The sequence below is a fragment of the Aptenodytes forsteri genome, unplaced genomic scaffold (genome assembly GCF_000699145.1).
Source record: "Aptenodytes forsteri isolate BGI_AS27 unplaced genomic scaffold, ASM69914v1 Scaffold471, whole genome shotgun sequence".
Classification (NCBI taxonomy): domain Eukaryota; kingdom Metazoa; phylum Chordata; class Aves; order Sphenisciformes; family Spheniscidae; genus Aptenodytes; species Aptenodytes forsteri.
Window position 1 is genome coordinate 999,750 of NW_008795862.1, and position 26,939 is coordinate 1,026,688.

The following is a 26,939-nucleotide window of genomic DNA, read 5'->3' on the forward strand; positions in this document are numbered from 1 at the left end:
GCAACTACAGCTTTGCTGTTGTGTGTGAAAAGTTGAGCCCCCTTTTTAGTTCTGCTTTACGGTGCAAAGCATTGCTTGGTATGCACTCGCACTAAATTGCTTTTCAACTTCAAATTGAGGATGAGGTAATCACAGTCACTTTGCAGGACTTGTTTTTCACCCTCCCTCCACACCTTTTCAAAACTATTCTATCCTTTCTCTTAGCAGAAATGCATGAAATTACTGCTTCTCCCCTTTCTTCTTTCATTTTTCACTACCGTTATTAAAAGATTTACGGCCATAGTTAAGAGAGAGAGAGAAAAGAGTCTTTCCGTACAGTTCTCGGCTATCCCACTTCCCTCCCAGCTCCTGTCTTTCATTTTGCAAAGACCGCTGGCTACCTTCTGCTCTGACTGGGAGAGCAGTAATAACCTGAGTGTGCTGAGTGGGAAGGAATATTTATGGACAGGCATTTTCAGGAAAACTCAATTCATTTAATGAAAAATAGTGTGGGACAGAAAGGCTGGAAATGCAATTTGGCCAAAGAACGGCAGGAACACAGGTGGTACCCACGCTTCAAATTCCTGGCCAGGCAGAAGCTTCTCACCGGCACCTCCATCAATACTGGCTTAAGGGATTTGTATTGAGCAGACTTTCAATCACTTCTCCTAAAGAAATTTTAAAAGCACCTGCGCGCTGCTATGAAGAGGAATACAGAAGAGCACCCCACAGCACATATCATCAATGAGCTACGGAGATTGACCTCCTTTGCCTTTACAAAGTATGAAAAATGGCTTAAAAGGGGAACAGTCCACTTTCTGATCCTAACCTGGAACAAACACGCTGCAGCACACAGATGTCAATTCCTTCAAGTCAAGCGGAGCAAATCCTGAGTCAGATGGATCTAAAGGTCTCAAGTATGGTCTCCAACCACCATCAGCTTGAGTGTCGCACAAAAATGTAAAGTATACACAGATTATCGAGAATCCACATGCTGAGCTATCTGGATGCTATTCAGACTGCTATTCAGAGAAATGACACTGTGGGCTGCAATCTCCAGCGTACTGCAACACCAGAAGCCCACAGTAGCCAAGTTCCTTTCTTTACACAAATCTAACATGATGTACGTTTATATTTCAATTTTAATTTAATTTTATTGCTTTCACACTAGCAAGCATGAATAATTTACAAAGCCTCTTTCCTTTGGGGCTTCTTCCAGACCATACAGTTATATTTCCTCAGCTGCTGCAGTTGTGTCACATTCACGTTCCCGTAACAGCCAGGGTATTTTTCCATACCCTTCCCTCAGACCCAGCAGCAAGATCCTGCTTAATACAGCAGATGCTTCCAATAGAACTGCAAAAGGGATTGTGCATGTGTGTGTGAGAGGTGGGAGAGGGAGGAAAATGGAGGAGATCAAAGGAGACTGCGGGTAGAGAAGGGCAAGAAATTTCCTTTGCAATTAATTACCTGCTCTATTCCGTTAGAGCAGGACAAAAATAGCAAGCTTGTGTTTCCCTGTCAATGATACCCATTTCCATGTATTGCCCCCCTTCCATATACACAGAGTCGTATTTCTTTCGAAGTATTTAACTGTGGTCATAAACACATGTATTTCCTTAGAGATATTATGCCTACACCCCCCACCTCTGTCTCTCCCTATCCTAATTTCTGCAGAACATATCCTTCCATATTCCATTCCCCCCCCCCACTTTCATATTCCATTATTATTAAACTTTATAGAAACAAAAAAAATAAAATGAACATGTCTACACTTAAACACCACAACTAAGGAGAGATACGAAACCTCGTTTCCTTTACGTGAGCCAAAACTGAACCACAAAGCCCCAATTCAGGTATTCGCAGAACTCCTACATACCAGTAGACCTGTGAAAGATTTAAGAGTGATATGGTCACCCAAAGCACCGACCATGACTAAATGCCAACATGAAGTATATGCCTGTCTTGTCAAAATGACAGGTGAGAAATTTAAGGAACTCTGAGATCGAATCAAATATCTTCCAGTCTCTCCTCTGTCGTTCCCCATTTGGTAGCCAGACTGCCACACCAAACTGCTCGGGAACAGCAAGGCTGTCAGAGCGACAGATCAAACAACAGAATATTCATAACTTGGACCTCCGAGGACCGACTGCAAGTCCTGAAAATGGGGGTGGAAAAAAAACAAAACAAAAATCGTAACAGTTGTAGGGTTAGCTCTTAGCCTTCGGTTACAGGGGATCTGAGACCCAGAACAGCAACAAGACAAGAGGAGCTTCCATATTCACCAAATCTGCAGGCACTTCATTTGTTCCATCTTCTGAAGGCCTTTCCTAGCCTCACCTCTGCTTTTTCATAAGCTAACAGCTTTGCTACCCATACAGGATAAGAACATGCAAAGGCAACTTGCGATCTAAGCACATGCAAAAATACTATAAGGAAATGCACAGTGAAGCACTTTTCAAACACAGAAAACCAACATTCTTCCTCTACTTATTATTTTATTATCTGCTACTCAAAGTTGGAGACGGTGGTAAAATATCTGACCACACCAGGAACCCTGTCTCATCAATTATAACTCAAAGACTGATAGCGGGAAATCTGTGGCTACTGAATGCGTAACCATTATCTTATTTGCTAGATTTTTAAAAACAAAAACACTAATAAGTCTATATAAAATAACAGTCAAATAAAAAGACTGTCTCCTTGCAGCAATAAAATGAAATGATATATGGAAAAATGCAGCCTCAGTCAACCTCAACCTTCAGCATCGTTTTTGTAAGGATATTTCCCTCACTCCCCAGCTATTAACACTAAACTGAACCCCACCTGCTCCATAACATACAAAAAGTTAATGTAAAATAATGTAAAATAACCCTTCCCCTGTAGACACCGTCACACAAATGATATATTTAAATTGGCACCTCTGGTTCTCATGGAAACCCCCCTCGCATTTAGATGAAATCAGGGCCCACTGCACAGTTGTCTAAGACTCAGCTAGCCTACCACTTTGCCTTAATGGAAATTTAAATATAAGAAAACCCAACACACTCAAAGTTGAAGTTCTTTCAGCTATTATGTCACCATTAAATGCCAGACAAAAATTTTTGCTTAAAGCTTTTGTATCTGCTTTTTCATAACAATGAAGCTTAAAAGCAAGTTACTGGGAAAGAAAGACGGTTACGTTCAAAAGGCAGCTGAGAAATTCTTGCAGTATATTATAGGAACACATATTGCTAATACAGACAACACTCCTAAACTTCTCTCCATAAATTTCCAGGACAAGGTATAAAGTTTCGGCTTTTGGGAGAAACACAAAGTCCTCCCAGTATAATACTCTTAAACAGCTATCCAATTTATTATCGGATTACAGACATCTTACCTGAGATCTAGTTAATACTCATCCAATATGACAGAATAAACCAGTTTGGGCTCCAGTTTCATTTTCCTTCCACTCAGCCCAGAGCTACATTTCCACTCAGACCCTGTACAGCAATGCTCTCACAGACAGCCAAGGTTTCAAAAGTGACAAAGGCACGTAAATTGCCAGCACGTGCCTGAAAGATGAGTGGCAAGTATTCTGCAAGTAAATGAGGAGTTAAACTTTGAGAAGAGAAAAACCTAAAATGCATAGTTTGTGTGTTTAATGGTTGATAGTTGAAAGCTTGTGGGAAAGAAGATGAGTCTTGACCCCCTGTTTCTAGTGTAATTACCAGCATTGCCATTAGTCTCGACAACAAACCAGTTCATTAGGAAACCCACTGGAAATCCTCTACAGAGTTTCATAAACAAAACAATTAGGCAAAGATTTCCAAGGACTCTCCCTGGTCCCTGGCTGCGGGGCACGCTCTCTCCTTGTGTGCTTCCTTAACTTGCTTCAGTAATGTTCCATGTGGATTTTAGCGGGTAGAAGAGTTGGGTAAGTGGCAAGTGGTGTTAGCTGGGGAGTCAGATTTACCCCGCTCCGCTCCATTTGTAGTAAGAGGATTCTGGTTCAAGATATAATATAAAATGCTATGTGACATGCTTCATTTTAGGCAAATAAAATAATAACCCATCCCAACCAGCATCAGGCTTCTGCTGAGATGTCAGAAAAGAGCTTTTTTTTTTTTTTGGCAAAGCTATTTTGCAACCTCTGCCAGAATTCTTTTTTATCTTTTACTGTTCTGTAGACTACACCTGTAAGGATGCCGACTACTCCTGAATCTATCTCAAATACATGCAATTCTCATTCCTGCAAGATGAACAAAACCACAGCTAAAGGTCAGTCGGGGGGAGGATCATCTCAGTGGGGTCCTCAGTTACATGTCTCAGATAAGGCTGAAAGGACAGATAAGGAAATTCAGTGCTCTCAGCAGCACTACAAGAAGGGGATTCAATGAAGTACCAGTTCCTTTCTGTTTTGACAGACCCATTCCAATACAAGGGATAAACAAAGTAAGACTTTTATCCAGCAGTTATGATGTAGTCTATAGTGAACACCATTCTGAGGTTCTCTCAAGGTATTATTTCTTCTGCACCATAAGACTTGCAGTTGGTGAAAGCAGCCTACCACCAACCACTGTCGTTCGCAGAAAACATGTCATTTCAGCAGGGCAGCACCCTGTGTTCATGCATTAAGCAAGCAGCGAGCACGAACTGACGTGGCTTGGCGAAGATCTACATCTCTGAAGTGACAGACCAGACAATTCTTGCTAAGTGAGTAAAGTTATCCTTTTATCCTGCTGTTCGATCATCTGCTTTTTATTCATTTCTTTTAAAAAGAAAGCCGAATGCTGTGCTGTATTACACACCTGTAAACCAACAGATGAAGTCGTAAAAGCCACCATTTCGTATCCCATGTACGACAACCAAGATCTACAGGCAGTTTGTAGAAATGTGAATAATTATGTTTGGTGGAACATGAAGTGTCAGTATCTAAAGTGACAACCCAAGATTTGCTTCTAGCAGACTATGAAATTCTTTCCCTTGGTAATAATGAGTATCCTTCAGTAACATTTTTCAAAAGGATACAAGGCTAAAAATAGATTTTTTGCAACTCCAAATGCTACAGCTTAGAATCAAGGGAGGGTTGATGTATAAATAAAGGAGGCAAGACGTTGCATATCAATCCTAAAGGAAACAGCAATCAAGACCCCTCTGAAAACCGCACACCAAATGAAGTGCTTCTGTCTCCTTCCTGTAATAATCTAGACCCACTTGCACGTATTTTCGAAGCAGTTAGAGAGTCGGGTGAGTACAGAGCAGAAGCAAGATCTGAATCCCGATGACTGAGATTAGGAAGCGCCCAGCTGTGAGTCACCCCACAAAAACCCTGAAACCGCTAACTGCCACTAGGGAACCAAGCTGAAAGAAAATCAGAAGCACGGCTACCAGGAAAGACAAATAATAGAGCAAAATGGAGTTAAAATTAAAAGAGGCTGTTCATAAGCAATCTAGAAGCACGGCTATCAGGAAAGACAAATAATATAGCAAAATGGAGTTAAAAAAATTAAAAGAGGCTGTTCATAAGCAATCTACTCTCACCGCACTATAATAAAAGTGGGCTTTATTTTTAAAGTGTTTTTCATGCACAAAGCGAAGAGGCAGAAGGGTAAAAAATGTTGCCTCTCAGTATACTGAAGGAATTTCTGTGGAGGACATCAAAAAGGAAAGGTACCTGATGAGAAAGCATAAGATCAATTCACAGCTACTTCACACTTTCACACTGCCTTTCAGAGTTCCAACATCACCATTTCTGCAATTCTTGAACAGAATGCACTATTCAGTTATTTATTCTTAGGTGGAATGTAAGACTGCTATTCTTTCTTCATATCTATGCCCCCATGTGTCTCCCCTGAAGCAATTCCAATGGAGCAACACCAGCTGCACAGGGAAGCACAATGCTAAGACAACTTTTAAAAGGGGTTTTTGATGGTCTTGCCATACTAGCATCCCCAAAGCCAGACGACCCTTAAGCCTCCACTCTGACACATGAATGATTGGCGCTGGTAGACTTTATCAGGGACTCCTGTGTGACAGAGAAGCTGAACGAATAAGCTGCAGGAAGCACATTCTTCACAGCGCTATTTACTGCAGCCACAAAGCACACCACAATCTCCACACTATAAATCACAGGGTTAGTGAGGCAGAGAGAGAGAATGGAAGACTGTGTCAACCCAGCAACATCAGGACTCCCCGGGTTCAGGGCAGCTTTCCATCCCAGAGACCCAGCAGTCTCCGTTGCAGGCTCTTGAGAGTCACCCTGAGCTGGCAAAGTCATTACTAAGCAGCATTCAAAAAGTCAAGGACAGCATACTTTACACCTTGCAGTAATTAAGCTAAAGTAAATTAGGCTGAGTAGCATAAATAGGCCTAGTCTGTTTAAAAAAAAATCTGTTTAAAAAACCCAGATCCTCCCCAGTTTAGCGCTCTAAGGGTTACACCAAACACTGAGCAGAGAGGGAGGCCAGCTGCCTGAAGTCACTGCTGCCCCCGGCTGCTTGCCCCAAGGTAGAAATGTCCCATTTGCTGTATGAATCAAGTCCTGAACAGTTTATAATTACATTCTGGATTTAAAATTAGTTTCTCAGATGCCCCTTCTCAAGGGCAGGACATCCAGAAGCGGCAGGCCAGGTACCTACTTAGCACCCATCCATCCGCATGGACGTCAGTCGTTGGGTCCAGCAGCAGCCAGGCATCCTGAGGACTGAAATCCTGGAAACCTCCAAGGTGTATTTATTTCTGCTGACAGAAGCGTAATATTCTTCCTTCATTAACAAAAATGATGACAAGCAACCTCCCAATCAGCACTTCAGAAGGGGATCTCAGAAGAGAGCTTATAAAATGAAGCTCCAAGATAGTTTCAGAAAAATAACTGTCTCCTTTCCACCTTAGCATGAAAAACACTGTAAAAATTCCTCTTCATTGCACAGAAATCAGTGCTTTGTAGGTATTAGGGATGTTTACAAATAACACCAAAAAAAAAGCACAAAAAAGGCAGAAGATTTTGTACAAGAGCAATTTTTGAATCTGTCTTACAAAATTAAACTATGGAAATTATTTTCCTTACTAGATTTTTTTCAAAATATTCTAAGCTTAAAAAGTCTAATTAAAGTCAGTCAAGGCATACATACAAAGTACTGCAAAAATACAATTCTGTTTTCCCTCATTTCAGAAACCAACTTTACAGTATTACCAAGCAGTTTCTGCAAAAACCTCATAAATTTTATTTTCTTGGAAAATAGGGACATGTTTTAAGAGAAAACCTAACATCTGAATAGTAAGATGTAAGCTTCAATTTTACAACAAAAATTATATGCTAGACAACTTTAAATCACAAATACTCCAAATATAAATTTGAGATCGGTTATTTCAATATCATACAAAAAACCAAAACCACAGCAGGAGAGGGTTCAGAAGCAATAAGCTACATAAAAGACCACAGTCTGAGATCCAAAAGGCACCTCTCTTCAAGATGCCTTTATATGTCAGTAAAATCCAAACAGAAGAGTCTTACTTGTCTTCCCCTTCTCCCCAGGGAAATGACTAAGCAACAGAGCAGGACTGAACTGCACCAGAGCAGAGGTCTGTATGGGAATACCGTGCAGGATGAGACGAAGGCTACTTATTTCAGAACATAAAATGTAGGATTTGGGAAGGAAGGGCAACTTGACCCCATTTTATATTGAGATAGATAACTCCAGCACTATCTCTGGAGTAAACAGGAGAGAAAGTGAAGGTATGATAATGTCAACCGCTGTAAGACAGACGTTATAATCCAGGAGCGTCTGCTATTAATATAAAGGGAAGCGCAAGAAATTGTTCCCCTCCCATCCACTTATTTCCAGTCCAGTTTGCAAAAGAAATAGAAAAGCTGACCTGTGAGGTACACTTGAATTTCTTATTAAATTGTACACTCTGAAAGTACCTTTTTGAATACCAGGAGATTTACAGGCCACCTCGCCTTCAGGAAGGACACTTTACTAAAACACTTGGCTTTAAGAGGGTTGTTTAGTCAAATACACGGCTAGTAAGACCCTCTGTCTGTGGATGGCTGCATCCAAGAGTTCTCAGAAAGAAAGCGAATCAAAACAGTAATGCAGAAAGGAACTGCAGGCTCATGCAGCAAAACAAAAAGAAAAAGAAAACCTGATGGTAAGGAGTGAAAATTGTCATTCACTGCCTTTCACGCACCAGGCCTTCTTCAAAAACCAAACAGAAAAAGGAACATGACAAAGAGTTAATGGAAGACAAAGGACCGAAGAACTCCAACTATGGAGTACAAAGGAAAATATTTCTCCCTGATTTTCTAGGCTCTGCCTATGCGGGTAAACATTAACTACAGTATATACAAATAAAACCATCCCTGCTCAACTGTATTATTTAACCAGTAATGTTAAGGTCTAAAGCAGAGTATTCAGATTACAGCTGACTCCTGAGATATTGTGCCAGTATCTCCCAACACTATGAAAAACCTTTTTACCTCATTTCTTCTGGATCCCTTTTTACTTTGCACACTGTGACAGACTGATACTCATGTTAGTCAAATAGGACTGCGTCTTAAAAAAAAAATTCCCTGCCAGAATTTGATCTCCCCATACAGCATAGCAAAGAATGCTGAAATGAATTCCCATCACGTATTTGGAAAGACCTAGTGACAGCACACCAGGATTATCTGTGGGAGCCCCAAGATTAACTGAAGGTCTCTCTCCCACCCCTGGACAAGTAACTGACAGATGTGCTGTGCAACCACTGCTGTTCACACAGATTAGGTGGAATAGGCAAGCTGTGGTTGGCCTCAAAGTCACCTTGACTGGAAAGAAGTCAGCTGCAACACAAGGTTCCTCGAGGACAGGTGGAGACATTTACGTTGACAATAAATGGAGTAACAGTTAAAGAACTGTTAATTCTTAAACTTCTGCGCACAGTGTCCAGCTGTAGGCAAAACATCTATTTCCCAGTGGTATACCACCATATAATTAAAGACATGAAGTAAAGGAGAATGTTATACCCTTCCTCTGAATCTAAGGAGAATGACATTTGCTAAGAACAGAGAGCAATCAGTCCTGAGGATTTATACACGTCATGAGAGATGACATGAATTTTGGCTGTCACATACCAGCACTCAGCATTGAGGCTAGAGAAGCAATTGGTAGAAGGATCAGCAAATCAGACTGAAGAGGCAAGCACCTGCTATAACTACAAAGCTGAAACAAGACCAGGGAAAACCTAAAGAAAGCAAGCAGAGGGTTCTGCTGAACATTTGTGGTAAGCCATGTGCCAAAAGCCATCAGCTCTCAAATTGCCCACCTGAGCCTGGGACACGCTAAACACGCCAAACGATACCGGAGACATCTGATACAGATGAAGACACAAATTTATCTCTGTGTATTGGCCCTACGTTTAGTTAATAAAGATGTTTTGGTCAGTATGTTCCTATGGTAAGAAGCTACTTGTCAGCAGTGGTTACAACTTCCACCTAAAGACATGAAACCCAGCATCACACCCTAGCTCCCATTATACATACACCCTTCCAGTTCCTTCACATCAACTTCTCCTACGCAGTTCTGAAGGAGACTCCAAAACCTCTCACTAGGTTCTCAAAAAGCTTTGAACCGATAGGACAGCTAGTTTATTCACTTGGGCATTCACCAAACCAATTTCTGCTTGAATTTTTAAGCATCTGTTCATCCAGGTTACAAGTTTACACAGATATGAGCATATTTACCCACTATTAATTTCCTACACAACTCTGCAGCCATTGCTTTTTTTTTTTTGCTAATGCTGATGCTTGTTCTACAATTAGAGCAGAACCAGTGTCTAAGAAGCTGATCTTTAAACTTCAGTCTGGTTATTATGTATTTCTTACAGCCTAGGCAGGTTCTGCTGTGGTTAGCAGAACATTTCATCCATCTGGCAGGCAATTAGCACAGCTCTGTCTATGTTTCTCCGAGGTGAGCCATTACCTTCCTATGTGAGTTCTCTCTTACGCTATGCCATTGACATATATTGCTCTCAGTAGAGCAGAATCCAAATTTCATCCCCAGGATAATGTCCAGGAGAACATTACAACTGGCTAATTTTGAACCTTACCTTGTCACCAATCTCATGAGTACTGGTAGGACAAGATAGCCGTATTGCTAACCTGGGGAAAGGAGAGGAATCACCATCCAGCCAGCTGGTTTCAGTGCAGTAAGAGTATGTACCTGCAAAGTGCCGCCCAGTCGAGCGTTTCCAAGATTTTTATAAATAAGTTTGTGACAAGGAAGAAAAAAAAAAAAAACCAACCCGCTCGGATGTGGGCAAGGATAATCTAATTGTGCCTGAGAGCACAGAAATCAATATAGCCGGTTTTTAAATTTAGTAAACCTGCAGTAGTTAACCAAAAATCACACACTCCAGGATGTCTCTCCCCATGAATTCTCTCTCCACAAATGTGCAGACAGCTCGAGTGTACACAGTCAGCTGATATTTCATTAAGTCCCTGTTTAACTTAAAATGAGATTTAAACAAACCTTTTGCCCTCAGAGTGTAACAGCATTCATACTTCATCTGGAACCTGATAGTAAGGTATCAAAGGGTTAATTAACATGTATGCAGTGCGTGGTTTAGGCAATATTAAATGGAAATCTCTGAACAGACAAGTGTCACTGAGTGCAATGGAAATAAATTGGGCGTCTCCTTCCACACTTCAACTTTCTCTCCCTAGATTTGCTCAGAGCTCTCTATGCTGCTTGTTCGGTAATTTCACGCTACGCTGCTTAACAATGTAAGCATGGAAGCTCAATCTAAAACTGCACTTCCCAAATGTCATTTGTTTGTGAACACATGGCTGAACCCAAAACTGCTTTTAATATTAGAGCGGTGCCTGCTGGCACTGCTGTAGTTAAGGGTCTGTCAGAATTTCCATGATAAACTCCGTTTTCTGGGGTGTAATACCATGACCATTTGCTACAGATAAACCTGGCATACAAGGTCACAGCAGACAAACACGATTTTTTAAATTTTCAAACCAAGTTTGCTTGGCTATTTTTGAGTTTAAGACACTTAACACTGATTTGAGGCCTCTTACAGTTTTGGGTTTTTCTTACCATCCCTCCCCATCCAGAACAAATTCAAATGTACGGCTCCCAGCCCAGCCTCCCCCTGGCCCTGGAGCCTCGATTACTGCCACAGGGTCACCATCCCTCAGAACAAATTCAAATGTACGGCTCCCAGCCCAGCCTCCCCCCTCCCCATCAAATTCAAATGTACAGCTCCCAGTCCAGCCTCCCCCTGGCCCTGGGCGCCTCGATCCCTGCCACAGGGTCCGGTCTACAGCCTTGATGGGATATGAAGAGATTACAAACACCAACGTAGGGTTCACTACTTGAACATCGGTGGGGGCCAGAGAGGACAAATACGTAACTTTTCAGCATGAGAATTCTTCCGTTATGAGAATCATTTCAGTTGCCATTACTAGCAATTTAGAGGTGTTACCCCACTGGCACAGCGAGTTAATGTATTTTATATTTCACGGCACTGCCACTAACATGCCTAGCAGAAGATGCTTTTACACCACTGTCGTCTCAGAAGTGAAATAATAAAATCTATGTATTTATTTTAGAAAAGGAGAGAGCTCAGATCCCAAACTTGATGCCTACTGGCAGACTCCTTGAAACTATGGGATGGATATTACTGAAAAAAATAAACAAGACAGACACTTCACCTTTCAGGAACCTAAAGGGCTGAGCTTGCTTTCTGTGAGATGAACTTCTCAGACATCGAGTGTGGTGCCATTGGATAACCAAAGACTGCCTGCAGTTGCTGAGGGAGGATATAGAATACCAAAGAGGGGGAAAAAGCAGGAAAAAAGCTCCTGTAGGGTGACAACCATCTTCCTTTTCTAGTTGGGTTAATGATGTTCACTTATTAAAAAGGAAAAATAGAAAGAAACAGCATGGGTTTTTTTTATGATTCTACAAGATCCCTTGAGGCCCACAGTGCCAGAAACAGCACTAGCCTCCAGAAGCAAAAAAGAGTGACTCACATAAGTCACAAAGCAGCCACTCAGGCTGATTAACACACAACATTGATCACTACCAAATATAATTCTGTGCAGAAAGTTTCAGCTTGGCTCAAAAATGGCCAAAGGCATTACAGCAAGAAGGTGGAGGGTTAAAAAGGGAGCAGTCAAGGACCCCAGGATCCCAATGCTGAGATGAGAATGACGCCATTCAGTAAGCATCTACCTTTTGCTACTCTCAGAATGTAAACCTTTGTAAAGGAAAAATGGACATCACTACATTGTTCCACAAATTGAGACACAGGTGTACTTGCAGTCCATTTTGAACAGAGTTGGTTTTGCCCAGAAGAAAGCATTAGGATGCATTACAAAAGTTACAGAGTCGAGCTGAGTTGATAGAAGAAAAGTAAGTGAAGGCGATGTTATAAATGCTATTCTAGAGCAAAAACTAAGTCTGCCTTTCTGGAAAGGAACATCTGAGGCAATTTTAAACTGCTACCCCATTGTAATAATTTCTCCTTTCCCCAAAGACTTGTGTGGAACTGAACCCTAATTTAAAAATTCACAGATCCTATTGCATCAGTTAAGCTGATCAGTTATACTTCACACTTCAAAACAAGAGAATGCAGCATGCGTGATGCCATGAAAACCGTCACTGACTTCAGAACTGTCAAAAGTAACAAAATATACAAGAAATTTGCCCTAATGAGAAATAGCCGCACAAAGCCATTCCAGCACGACTCTCCTCTTCAGACTTAACTGAGAGCTTTTGTACAGAGCATAGAGAAATTCAGATATTTTCAGAAGGTTATTACCATAGTCTTATTAAAGCTTAAAAGTATTTCCAGCTTATTCCTTCCCCTTCAATGTGCACCTAATGAATTGTATTCAGTTATATCAGGCATCGTATTCACTGTGAAATGCAGTTTTAGATGCATCAGAAAACTAATCCTAACTTACTAGTCTCAAAACCACCTCTTCACAAGGCGTACGTAACATCTGGCATGTGAGAAAATCATTACTACGCCCTCAAAATGACACAAATTATCAACAAGCATAAAACAGCAACATGGCACGATGAAAGAGCACATTGTCAAAACAATGGCACTTTCCATTTTGTTCTTAAGATTAGTCTCCCACTCTCATTCCTTTGTATTTCATGAGCTAGTGGTTTTAAGTAACCCTTCATCCAAATAGACACCTACTTGGGTTGCCATTTTTCCATAGTCAATCCATCGCAAAGTGGCAAAGTTGGTAGACTCAGCACAGTTGAAGCCATGATTGAAGCCAGCATGGTAACCATAAGGAAATGTAATCATAAACTCTCCAGCTTCCTGGGTGATCTGAAAAACAAAAATAAAAGGAAGAGATACCCCACAGATCAGTTGACACAGCAGCTTGAGAACAGAGACCTATAAAAAAATTCACTGGTTATATCTCACTCTCTCTCAACTGGAGGGTAGGCAGAACAGTCATTGCCAACTCTTGGCTAAACCTAGAACAATTTCTTGTTAACTGCAGAAATACTGAAGTATTTCTATTAAGGAAAAAAGACAGTACAGTGGATGGAAGGGGTCACAAGATCTAAACTTTTTAGACTCTCAGGCTCCAGTTACAAAAAAGGCCTCAGGCTGCAGCATTCCAAAATATCAATAAATCTTTAGATTGTGATCACTTTAGCTCACGGTAAGTCCAAATCTACACTCCCACTACCATGCTAGTGGAGCCAAGGAAACCGGATTTCCCTCCTAACACGCACTCTGCATTGCAGGGTCCTACTGAAGTACATACTACCTTCACCGTACTTATTTCCCTACTCACATTACTCCTATTTGTTCACCCATAAGTCAAACAACCTAAAAATTACAGCCCACCATTTGTCTACTTAAGTAAAATTAAAACAACAATAAGCATTATGGAGATTATTAATATAAGGTTTAACAACTCTGCAGATTACAGCTGCAATCAGAGGCCAATCAATTTGCGATGCTTCTAGAAAATCCTCTTTTTAAATCTTATGCAGGGAAGATACTGGGGAAGATCATAAGGGCAACTGGCAGTGATATAGGGGAAGACACTGGGGAAAAAAGCAATTTAATTCTTAGAGTATGGCACAGATCATAAGGGCAACTGGCAGTGATATAGCGCACTTGGAGCAATCCTTCCAGTCCAGCTTTCTAGCTTAGCAAGCATGTGACAGCACCTCCCTTCTACGGATTAGGAAAGAGGCAAAATTTGACCTTCCCTGTCTTTCCAACCCAGAAGTGCTGACAGACCTTTCATAGCAGTCACATGCCAAGCAACTCCATTTGGATTCCTTCCCACCAGCAGTAACTCACAACACAGCAGCTCAGAGCCCACAGAGATTTCAAAGAACTTACACTTACAAACACAAGGATGGGTCCAAATAGAAGATGTAAGCAGACAGAAATTAAAACATTTACCCACTTGGCTGGACTAACACCTAAACTTGCCGATGTTATTAACATTAGCAGAAGAATTAAAAAAAAGAGGGAGAATCAAAGCTGATATGATAATACAAGAAGCTTCTGCAGTATTTCTGGATGAGAGGAGCTGTACCCAGCTTCACGGAGCATCCTCCCATCCAGCCCCCTCCATAAATCAGAGTGGTAGATTGCTAACTTCAGAAGACAGAAAGATTATGTTTCTGTCAGGAAATCTACATCCTGGTGTCTTCATTTCAAGCCCACAGTGTATGTCCTCCATGTCACTGCTGTCAACATTATCCCTACAATAAATTAGAAAGCACTCAAGATGATGGATAGGCCATGCAGAAAAGTAATAACTATTGAAGGAAAGCCAGCACAAACTGCCACTCACGGAGAAAGCCTAAATTTACTGACTTCTGCAAGCTCTTGAAGAATAAATGGAGAAATCAATAGGAGATTACAGAAATACACATTTTTAATTATTAAAAAGCTCTAGTATTGATCTGTTTCTTTTTTTGCAGAAGTAAATACCATTATAGAGATTTATAAATGCGTGACTATTCGCTTCATTGAAACCTGCCAAGAATTTAGATGAAGGGATCCTATCTCTGTTTCTAAAGAAAAATGGCACATGTTCACTGTTTCTGAATAACAGTGATCCTCCTTCAAAAGCTGCTATTTCAGGACAGGAGGTATTCAGATATAGGCTGCTCAGACTAAAGACATCTCCTCCTCCTTCTTACATTTAAAAACATCTTTCCAGTGAGTGCCATAGGGAAGAGAGAAGCTATCATAAAAAACACTTCCCTCCCACATTCTGTAAACCAGGATTAGGAATTATATTTAAGTAACATGTTAATAATCCCTCTTGCTTTAAAAAAGAAAGTTTGTTTTTGACAGTAATATTGTCCTCTATGTGTATGCTGGTCTCTCCTATTTTTTTGTAAAAAATAGGGAGACAAAGCCAGATTCTTAGCATTAAGATTTCTACATATACTCAGTATGAAGGAGACACCAGACATCAATCTGCAAAAAACCTTTATGTCACAAATCAAGAAATTCATAGTGGGAAGCCTAGCTAAGCAGGTAAAGACTTTTTACCAAGCAATAAATTAGAAACTCCGATATTTAAACCACTTTGTATCCCATCCCTATCACCATACAGCTCAGTGAAGCTGACTTGGGATAAGCTTGGAAGAAAAGTTTTCCTCTACCGCCTTTTTACAAACTTTTGCTTGGTTATTGATCAGAAATCAGTATATAATTACTAGTCAACGCCACTTTCCTCAGATGGAAAAGCAAACACACAGCGACGTTACTATTCTGGAGAAAAATATGCCCACCTACAACATTCAAACATTTGAAGTCCTGCAAGAATTTCCTTCACTTTCTGACCTCTGTCAGACCCAAGAGCCTAAACATGCTGCTTGAATGAAATGGCCGAAATTAATTCATTTTTCTTATTCTCCTCCATCCTGCAGGAGGACTGGATGTCACCGGAGGATCGCATGGCAAACTTTGCTTAGAATTGCTAGTGCGCACAAACAGGAACTTTTAAAATTACTATTTTCGGCTTCTTCTTTAGATAAGCAGTGAACACTTTTCAGGCTCTGTTCAGCCAATTATTGCACTACTTATGGCTTCCGGTTAAAACAGCTTCATAAGGAAAACACCGCAAGAAGTAGCAAGACACAGCATTCAACTGATACTGAAGCAGAAAGAAGCATAAGAAGAAATCCTTAAACTTCACAGTTTAGGCCAATAAATAAAGATAAGGTCAGACAGATTTTTCAGGAGCTTGCAGTGGCTACAGGTTTTGTACTCTTTCCTGAATACGGTCGGGATAGAGAACGTCTTTTATCCTCTATCAAAAGTCATTTCTCAGAGGGGCACCTATGCATTAAACTGAGATGCCTCCCATATTCCAATCCACATATCCACTTTCCTGAAATTGGTAAAGTGAAAATCATTACCAAAAAATTCAGATCCCACAATTAGGTATTTGCATTATTATTTTCAACCATGTGTAGCAGGTAACCGTGTTTTCACACTTGGGAATTAGGTTCCACAGATAGAATTACAAGAAAAATGGTTTGTTGCTCTCTATGAACAATTTAATATCAACCATCATGTGCAAACTAGGCCAAGTCTAGCCACTGATGTTGAACCACATTGCTTCGTGCAAGTCTCCCCTGCACTGATGGCAAGTTCATCTGACAAGCCAGATGATCACACTTCAAATTTCATTCATCACAGCCTTCCACTAGGAAAAAATGAAACAGTCTCTGGAGCAGTAAATTGAATGAATTCATAGGTTTTATGCTATAAAAGAGCCAAGATCTTTTACTTCCATCTCAAAGAATCACCAGGCTCATCGAATAGGTGCTATACTTTGTCTCAGGTAGACTAACTCTAACAAAACCATGCTTTAAAAAAAAAAAAAAAAAATATCAGAACTCGAGAGTTCTTACTTAGAAAGATGGCCATAGCATCTACAGATGATGATGCAAAGGGGATGGGAAAGGATGAAATCAGTTTGAATCAGGCATTCTTTGACACTTCCCACTGGAGTTAAGAGCCCCGGTACCTCTAACTCAATTCCTTTTCCCACATCCAAAGGCAGGACATGCTGGCAGGACAGGCTCTGTGTGCCAGTAACACACAGCAGCAGTAGCTGTTTGATTCTGCACAGATACTAAATCCGTGGTAAGCATGCTTGGCTGAGGAGATTTACTTCTTGCCAGAAGACTAAGAATAAGCATATTAAAACAATCATACCAAATAAACACGACCCTTTCATTTCAAATAAGAGGACTTAAGAGATTCATGGATCCTTACTGGCTTAGCGTAGAAAGAACACTTACACAACAGAGAACCAGCACGTCTAACTCCAGTTTTTGGTTCATACCGGATCCAGGGGAAAAAAGTCTGCGTTCAAGAATTACCAATGAGTTATGCTGCCTATTGATAAGCCACAGCATCTGTATTACAGTTTGCCCCTCTCTACCTGGAGAGACTCCCTAATTGACAAAGTTAGTTCTAGCAAAAGCTTTTATGAAGAGAAGCTCTTCACAGAAAGCATCTTAGGCAAACCACAAATCCTCATATACAGGCAGCCACCTGGTTTAAACCGATAGGGTACATTTAGCATAATAATGCATTTAGAAATTAAGCAAATTGCTCCCCAGCAGCTTGCAATGAATTGTTTCCTTAAAAGAGGGGTGCTGTGCTTTGTGCACCTCAACAACTTGCCAGTGTCTTCAATGCATCCTTTGTACATACCCGGTCAAAAGGAATGCCATACTTCTTCAAGATTGACGGCGAAATGAGGGTCATCTTGTGACGGAGGAAAGCATCACATCCCTGAGAGCTTCCTGGAAAAAATCCTGTAGAGACATTAAAAAGAGGAGTATCACTACAGGGATATTATATCTAATCCTTATTTAAGCAGAGACAAGCTGACAAAATGAAAACCTGCCCAAATACTTTATATAGATCAAAACAATAGGCATACAACTGAAGATGTCCCTAATTAGCACATCCTCATTGTTTAAAATATCAGATAAATTTTGTGATGAAAACTTGCATGTGGAGCATCTAAGTCTTCTATGTCTGGGAATAAGCAACTTGGCTAAAATCTCAGTAAAACCCTAGCAAATTAAGAAACAGAACCTGTCTGTCTCAAGTTTTGGCTAGTATCCTAAACCCTGAGCCATCCTTTTGCTGAATATGGACAAGGAAAAAGCGACAAGCATGCACCATCCACTCCAAACACTGCTATGTCCTTTTTATACCTTCTCTGATGGGCAGCTATATTGTTCCTGGGAAAGTAATACAACTCATAAGATTCCAGACCAATCTGCCCTACATACCACCCCCTAAAGGGAAAAAATAAGCACGTAGATGTTTATATTCAGTCAAAGGAAAGAAAGGAAACAAAACATATCCATCACAAGGCAGTGGAAGGAGGGACACTCGTTCACTGGCCACAGTGGTCACTAACAAGTCTGGCAGAGACAGTATGATCTGACCCAGGCAACACCTCAGCACTATGAAGTGTTAAGTTCTACCATAGCTACAAGATCCACGCTGAACTAGTAAAACAAATCACAAATAATTAAAAATACTAAAATTGTAGTAAAAACCAAACAAACCCCTTGATGTCGGCACTTCGCTCCCAGAAATGTCAGCTCAACCAACGTAACACCATTTTCTTCAAGACCACGTGTTCCACTCCAAGTGGGTGATTCAATAACAAATTGTGTTTATAGGCATTAAAAAACACCGCCATTTAGGAGAATAAATCACTCAAGCTCTGGAAACAAAACTAATTGATGAGACATAATGGAAGGGGTTTCAGAAAGTGAAGGGGATTACTGGATTCCAGGTTTTCTCACATTTTTGTACTAAAAGCATTTCAATTAAAATTATGACTGTCTGCTACCCAGTCTGTCGTCCCTCTCTGCAGTTCCTCTTTTTAATGCACAGTTTAAGTGGCTCTCATTAAAGCTACTAATAAAGAAGCACATTTTAAGTGATTAGCACCAATAACATGGCAACACATTAACATTCTCTCCATGGGCTCCATAGCTCTCCCAGTGAGCCCATTTACAGCTCAGCTATTCATTTTCCATATTAATTGCGCACTCATTTCTCCATAGTAAACTTCTTCATAGTATAGACCAGTGATGCATAGGACAGGGAGAATGCCCAAGCAGCAATACTGCTTCATTGTAGTTTCAAAACATTACCCATCCCAACTTCCAAAAGATACTAAGCAACAGAAAACTAAAATAAAGACGAGATCATTGATGATTCGTTTCTGGTTTAAACATTGCCTATCATCAATGTGTCTCAAAAATTGATCATCAGTAAAAATAAGTTACAAACAGCAAGAGACTTAGTATTACTTATGTCAGACTTTGGTGTGGTATTTCAGATTCTATAGAACACAGGTCATCTGGTTTTATTGACTTTTTAATAGATGAAAAAGTAACTTTTATAAAACCTGGCAAATGACTAAACTGAACTGTAACTTTGAAATGCAACATTGCTGAGCAGCAATTTTCAATATTACTTGTATTTAGGGATCATGGCTCTCAGTGCACAGGAAAACAATACTACCATGCCCTAGGACATTTATACCCATTTAGTCTACATTTATCCTACACAACCAGTTGCTCCCTTCAACACCCTCCCCTTTTTTATTCAAGTATGAAACAGTCAATAGAACGTTAGACTATCGGCAAGAAATGCCATTACTATGAATTTGCCTACTTTCTGGAAAAACAGTATCAGAACGTTTTTTTATTTTGCCTCAGAATAGAGTCTTCCAGATTTTCCTGCCTGCTTCTGCTGCACTAACTTCAACAACAGATTTAAATTGTCAAAGTATGCCTCACTGAAGATGAAACATGTGGATTTTGAGTTAATTATTCTGGGACAGGAGCTTTTTTTAGCTGGGCAGTGTTTAGAACATTTGCAAGTGAACGAAAATAGCAACAAAAACCAAACACAATATCAACAAATTAAAAAATATATACTGCAGTCAGACATCTTCCCTGAAGCTTCCAGCATTACCAACTGGAAATCAGCAGAAATGCCAAGGACAGGACGCTGAAGTCTGCACTTGCTGCTCGTGGTGGGGGCGGGCGGCTGCTTACTGGACGACCTTGGCAGGTAGTCAGGCAAGAACTCATACCCAAGGTTTTCAGCAGCTGAGGCTGGTGCTTTGTAAGGCCAAAAATTTACAGACAGCCTGGCACGAGGTAGAAGTTTATCACAGCTCGAGCTAGCCCTGCTCTTTATTTTCCCCACCCCCTTTTTCTTTTTTTAAAGATGGCCTCTATTGTACTGAAAAGATAAAGGAGGATGAGGCTAGAATAAAAAGAAAGCGACCAAATACAGTGTGTATCATTATAGACTGAACTGAGAACCCCACTAGCTATTCTCCATGAATGCTGTTGCTGAATTTGTAAGCGCTTTCCTACTTGACTGAAAGTAATCAATACTAATACTGTATATGTAACATTGATAGTGTAGGAAGAAAGAATAGTTCCTACCACCCTTTTTCCCTGCAGGACGTGTGTATGGGGGTATCAGAAGTCCCCCCAGTCTGCACTCCACACAACTGGAGCAACAGTTCTCACCTCACTGTGACAAACCTCATATTACACGCAGGGATGAATGATGGGTCTCTTATTAGACCCGTTTCCCAGACATGGAAGCATTTGGTCTCAATGCCTCAAAATTCAAGGTTTTTTCCTATCAATTTTAGTTAGGGTCACGGTGTGTCAGAAGACCGAGGCTTTGAGAAAACAGTTGCACTAGTAGGAAAATTCACTGACAAGTTTTCTGACTCTGAAGCTATTATACCAATGCAGCAGGTTCAACAAGCAGCTCTTGCAAGAATAAACTGTAACAGCCAGTTCAATGTCAATTCTTTATCAATCCGTTTAAAAATCAAGGGTAGGATTCTCCCCTGGGATGTTTCAGTTTTCACTGAGAACACACCCATGTGTTTTTCCAAACACAGAAGGAAGCAAAGCTTACCTTTCGCCAGGCGTTCCAATCTCTTGCCATGTTCTGGAGGTATGGCATACCTAGGAGAAAGTTAACACAAAAGAAAAAAAATTAAAATCACACTATAACCCGAAAACAGTGAAAGAAAAAGGCTAGAAACAAATGTGGTCATAACTTTTAGCATACCACGCCTACAATTAATGTCTGGAAATAAAATCAAAATTTTAGAAGTCTGGAAGGTATCAGTAACACATAATTATAATACATGGAAGAAAGCCAGTATTTTAATAAAAGCCCTTAGACATGTTATATGATGTGTGCTATTTTCCTGCTTTTTTTTTTAAACAGCATCACAGGACTTCACAAGGTAGAAGGAGAACGAAGAAGGCAAAGTGATGATACAGCACTGGAAAAAACAGAAATAAATCAGCACAGGGAACAGCAGGTACGTTTTCCACTGGAAAGATATCTGCAAAATAAAACCATGAGGCTGTGCTAAAGATTAACACGCAAGAAATTTTGGATGGGCTGAGAAGGTGTGAAGGAGGGTCTGTGTACATTGGCATATCTACAGCAAATGAAGATAAATTTTTCCAAAGAAAACTCCGTGCAAACCTTTTTTGTTTTATTCAAAGGGTATACGGAACAACTCCTACACTTTTTAAAGACAGTTTTGTATGATTAGGGGTAAAAAGAGTGCAAAAGAATTTGACTGAAATGGGTTTTTCTTCCACAAGTGCAAAGTATTGGACATAGTTCTGGAAAAACAATCAACTGCCTAAAGTCACACACAAGCCTAATTGCGATATTCTGCTGTGATCATTGGAAAACAGCAACAGTCCTACTTCTAAACCAGTTTTGCCACGTGAAGAGATAATACGCTAGGTTATAGAAAAAACGAAGACCGTTCATTTCTACCATTCAGAAGCCTTCCACTGAGCTCATTTGTGTGTGCAACCACTGATGACTGCTGCATACGTGCTCAGTCCGCTTCAGAAAGTTAAGAACAAGAAATTTCTGGTTTTTTACAGGCAATTTGGACACTTCAGTGTGCTTTAATGCAATGCAGTCATTAGAAACAACTTGGAAAAAATTGCAAAAAAGCTACTAATAGTTGCAGAAACAGTGCTGTGTGTGATGTTTATTTTAAAAAAATCAGGAAAGTTTCAAATGGTTGGTTTTCTTCCCCAAAAGTTGTTAGTTACCTTACTGCTTTGAAGCCATACTACCTCAGTATTCACAGAAGCAAAAAATCAGGCAACAAAGATATTATGGGTTCGGGTTATAACGAGGTAACTAAATACCATGATACACTTAGACATGTTTAACATGATGACACACATAATAATGCCAATGGAATTTTGTAAATTATTGTTTACATACTGCACCAAATTAAATGTGGCTCTCATACCATTTTTTGTAAAAGAGACTTCTGAAAATTTACATTTGTGAGAATGACATTTATTACCAGCTATAAGTTTTGTTCAATGTGAGTAATAAAAAATGCATTATTTTTGTTATTTCCAATAAAGATGTCAAAACCATCATGTCTCATTATAACAAGCTGAAAACAGGATATTGTAGCAGGCAACTGCACGATCTCAACAACAGGTAAACAGTATTGCTCTACTTATGATAGGATCTCTCAAAATACACCTGATTTTAGAGGACTTTCAGCCAGTCCCCTTGCTCAGCTTCTCAATTTTCAAGTCTAAAGTTTATCTACAATGTAAGGAGAAACAGACAGAAGTCATATCCCGTATTGCTTTTGTACCAAACCAAAATTTACCTGTTGTGGTCTGGCAGGTTAGAAAGGATAACAAAGGACAGAAATCATACACAGGATGCTTCAAGATTTAGACATTAAGCCGATTTAAACTGATGGCTTAAAAAAAAAATCTAAGGGAAAACACTATGTAGCACCTAATCTTGTAAAATAATAAATATAGCAATAGGCTCCAAACACCCTCTGACCAAAGTTTGACAGTGCCTTAAATTGCATAATTATCAAACAATTCATTTGTCTGGGACAAAGCTAGTAGCTTTCATTTTACAAAGACCATTCATCACTTACATAAATGTGATAAAACTAATCCCGATCCAAAGCTCCTTTGTGGGATTAATGTCCCTTAAAACAGGGAAATGAGACATTCCATTCCTTCTGGGAAAAATGCTGAAGGATTGGGAAAGAACTAATTTATGGTTACAAGGCTGCCCATGATTAATGTAATATCCCCAGTCTACAATGCAACCTTCACTTAATTAGTGCCTGTAATTGGGAGTTGTAAAGATAAGATTAATTGAATCTTGAGGATGTTAAAAGTTTAATACATTGGAACATGGTTATTGTGTTATCGGAAACTGCAGACTGCAAAAAGCCAAGCTGAGCTTTAGAGAACAGTCCATGGAGAGACAAAGAAAAAGGACTTGCTTGGATAGAAACCAGCAAGAGAGGAGGAATTTCCAGCTTATAAAAAAGAACTATATGTAACAATATACAAATCAGAATACCCTACCACAGAACAGCCTCTTGGTAATAGCCAACTCCAATTTTAGAAATTAACTTTTTTGTTCGGGCCAGTCTTTTAGGAAGCAGAACTTATACATCCTTATACATTTATTCTTAGGAATTCACAAAATTAACCGCAGAAGAGAATTAAAAGCAGGTCAAATTCTGCTTTAAGTTACACTCCCAAATCTGACTGATTTACACAAAGATAGGCAATAAAGAAAGAATTTGGGCTGTTATTTAAAACCAGTAACAGAAACAGAAGGCTTCTGCAAGTATTGCACAGATTGAGCTAGCTAGCTCAATCTAGACATAAAATGATTGATTACAAGGTAGAATAACAATGGAGGCGACATGGGAAGATTAGAAATTGCTGCAATCAAAGGAGTACTGTTATTGAGCATATAAACATCCACGAAGGGCTGGCTTTTGTGTACGACCTTATGGTACCATCCTCCTGCTTTCACTATGAAATATGGCCAGGGACTTGTTGGGGACAAAAATCCTTGACTGAGGGACCTGACAAAATACTGTCATTCAGTACGATTTGTTACCATCCCTCTTGCACCCACAGGCTGGGGCTCAGATTGACAGCAAAATATCTTTAATTCCAGAGACAACTGACAAGATTATGTATGGTAAAGCGTACCCAATAATTTCCTTTCCTATATGCATCACTATGAATACTTCTTTCATCAAACAGCACGGTTCTTTTTCCTTTAGTACCCCAGCCCAAATACTCAATGTAGTAGGTTTCCTCTGGAAAAATACCAAAACCAAAACCCACCCTACCAAAATCTTAAAAAATGGAGAAGAAAAAAAAAAAAAAAAAAAAAAAGGAATGGAAAGCGCGGGGCTCAGATTGACAGCAAAATATCTTTAATTCCAGAGACAACTGACAAGATTATGTATGGTAAAGCGTACCCAATAATTTCCTTTCCTATATGCATCACTATGAATACTTCTTTCATCAAACAGCACGGTTCTTTTTCCTTTAGTACCCCAGCCCAAATACTCAATGTAGTAGGTTTCCTCTGGAAAAATACCAAAACCAAAACCCACCCTACCAAAATCTTAAAAAATGGAGAAGAAAAAAAAAAAAAAAATCAAAATGCATGTAAAGCTGCTTCCCTTCTCTGTCCCATTCAGATCATAGCACAAATGCATTCCACAAAGACAAGGGAAGAGAAGAAAAAACCTCAGAACAAGCAAAACACCACTTTGATATCAATTGGCGAAAATGGACTACGGTATCCATGAAAGATTTTGAATTGGGCTGTGTCAAGACTATCAGACTGAGAACTGTCTGATGCTTCACCCCTGTTGACAGAAGCAGTTTCATGACATCCCTCTGCCTGGTGAAAACTGAATTAGGAGTAGAGCAGGACTAACTTTGATCCAGCCTTGAGCAGACACTTCCTTTTAACCACAGCAAAGATGGCGCAAGGATTTTCCATTGCCCCAAACAACCTAAACTAAAGGGAAGTGGTGGTGGCAACATAAATATTTTAACAGCCCTGCTTAAGAACTGTCCTTTTATAGACTACTTCTGCTTCAGAGAAAACATCTGCAACAGCCGACAGAAAACACAACAGCGCCAAAAAAGCTGACCTTGAGCCACTGCTTCAAGTGCAGAATCTGTACCTTCTGGTTCAACCTGGTTCCCCAATAAAAGCGAAGTTACATAAATAGTGCTAAACCAGCAACTGTTTTAAGACATATCAAACTTCCAAGAAACTGGGCTTGAAAACAAACAGAGGGACGAATGCCTTCAGTCTGTACTTCCAAGGGTCAGCCTTGCAGTGGTTGACCAAGACAAAGGGCCAAGCTTAACTTGAAAACCTGACACTCAGCAATTTGTAGGATTACAGCATGAATAATGTCTTGCTGCTTTGCCAGGGAACACAAGATTTACAGAACAAGGAAAAAAAAAACTTGAGATAAAAAAAGTTATAGCTGTATGACTCAAATGTCATCTTACTCCGAAGTCAACAATCTGAAAGTAATATACTGATCCTTTTAAATTACCTTTTTCTACTCTTTCTACCAAAACAAAAGCAGGTCCCTGAAATGGATTAAGTATCACTTCTACAAATAGGGAACTTATTGTTCTACCCGAAAGACTTTCAGCTTCCAAACTTTTTTCACGAAACCTAATTCCAGCATTTCTGATCTCTACTTCCATGTAATTTTCTGAGTTCTTGAGTATCCTTCAAAACTGATTCTGACTGTAATTACCAGACATCAGGGTCACGGGTCCAGAAGGCATTTGCCCCAAAGCAACAGATGTGTTAGATAATCATTTCCCTACAGTGGTAGTTTCCTTTTGTTACCATAAGTTTAACTGGACAGTCCCCTTTTTATCCTTAACACAAAAGAAAGATCCTTCCTACTTGCCAAAAAGGATGTCATTAATAGTGTAATTTTCTTGGTGTTTTGTTTATTCCCCTGGAATGGCTTGATGGATGCGGATAATTATCAGACTATAAAAGCCAGCAAATGTGCTATTTTCTATCGCTCTAAATCATCAAACAAATAAAGTGTGAAACAGCATTTTTGAATACAATTTTCCCCTCTAATGGTTTAGAATTATTACCAGAAACAATGAAAATAAATAAGCAAATGTCTTGTGAGTTAAGAATTAAATGAGTGTGTCAGTAAAAAAGAGCAGACAGACCATCCTGGGATACAAGGACCAGTTTAGAAGCCATTAAGAGATGACATAACGGGGAATTCACTACAGCAGCAACAGTTTCCAGCATCAGGTGCTCTTCAGGGACTTTCCAGTCTAGCTCAGATTCTGTTCTCACCGCTGCTTCTTCAAAGGGCATGCAATTCAATTTTGTCTTCTCCTTGGCCACTGAAAGCTATTAAAAACTTTAACTATAACAAAGGCAATCCTCCACTGGTTTCTCTCCGTTTAAGAAGAACTGTTCTCACCTGAAGCTACCACTAGCTTTGGCAGAGGACCAGACCATCCTGTCCCTTAGTTCAAACTCCCCCCAAAGCTTCCAAGACCTTTTCTTTCTACAGTTGTCACACATACACAAGAGTTTTTGATAGTTACACCACCTTGCCTCCCCACCTCATTACATGTCAGCCTCTCCTTGCACCAACACAGAGCAATTAGGCAGCGATTAGATTACTAAATCTCATGCACCCACTCTCTACTAGAGATTGGGCACCATGGGCAGGAGGAGGTTCAACCACAAGGCTTTGGAAATGTCACTTCAGTCCGATTCACGTGAGAAGGTAAGAAAGTTAATTTCACAGTGTCTGCACAAGGTCTGGCCAAACAGGCCCCACACAGTTTAACACACTATAATTACTGAAATAAGGAACAGAAACAAAAAGGGAACAGCACATTTAAAATGCCTAGGACCATGTGTCAAGCTGGGGGTTAGTTATCTGTCTTCAAAGCAGATTTAGTTGTGCCAAGAATACTGACCCTTTGAAGATTCAAATGCCAACCTACTCTCAGTCATGACAGGCAGAA

General features: G+C 40.0%; 1 protein-coding gene across 3 annotated transcripts in view; it reads right to left on the reverse strand.

Annotated features, from left to right (window-relative positions):
- Window positions 1–26,939, reverse strand: part of KDM4B (lysine demethylase 4B) — an 81,144-nt gene that overhangs the window by 37,066 nt on the left and 17,139 nt on the right. For 2 of the 3 annotated variants that reach the window (XM_009284048.2, XM_009284047.2), the window contains exons 5-7: window positions 20,965–21,014; window positions 17,695–17,798; window positions 13,168–13,305 (exon numbers count right to left, since the gene is read on the reverse strand). In XM_009284048.2, the coding sequence (XP_009282323.1) occupies window positions 13,168–13,305; window positions 17,695–17,798; window positions 20,965–21,014 (292 nt within the window). Of the gene's footprint in view, window positions 1–13,167; window positions 13,306–17,694; window positions 17,799–20,964; window positions 21,015–22,391; window positions 22,657–26,939 lie in introns of those variants that run through there. The other variant, XM_019473334.1, reaches the window with a different exon arrangement.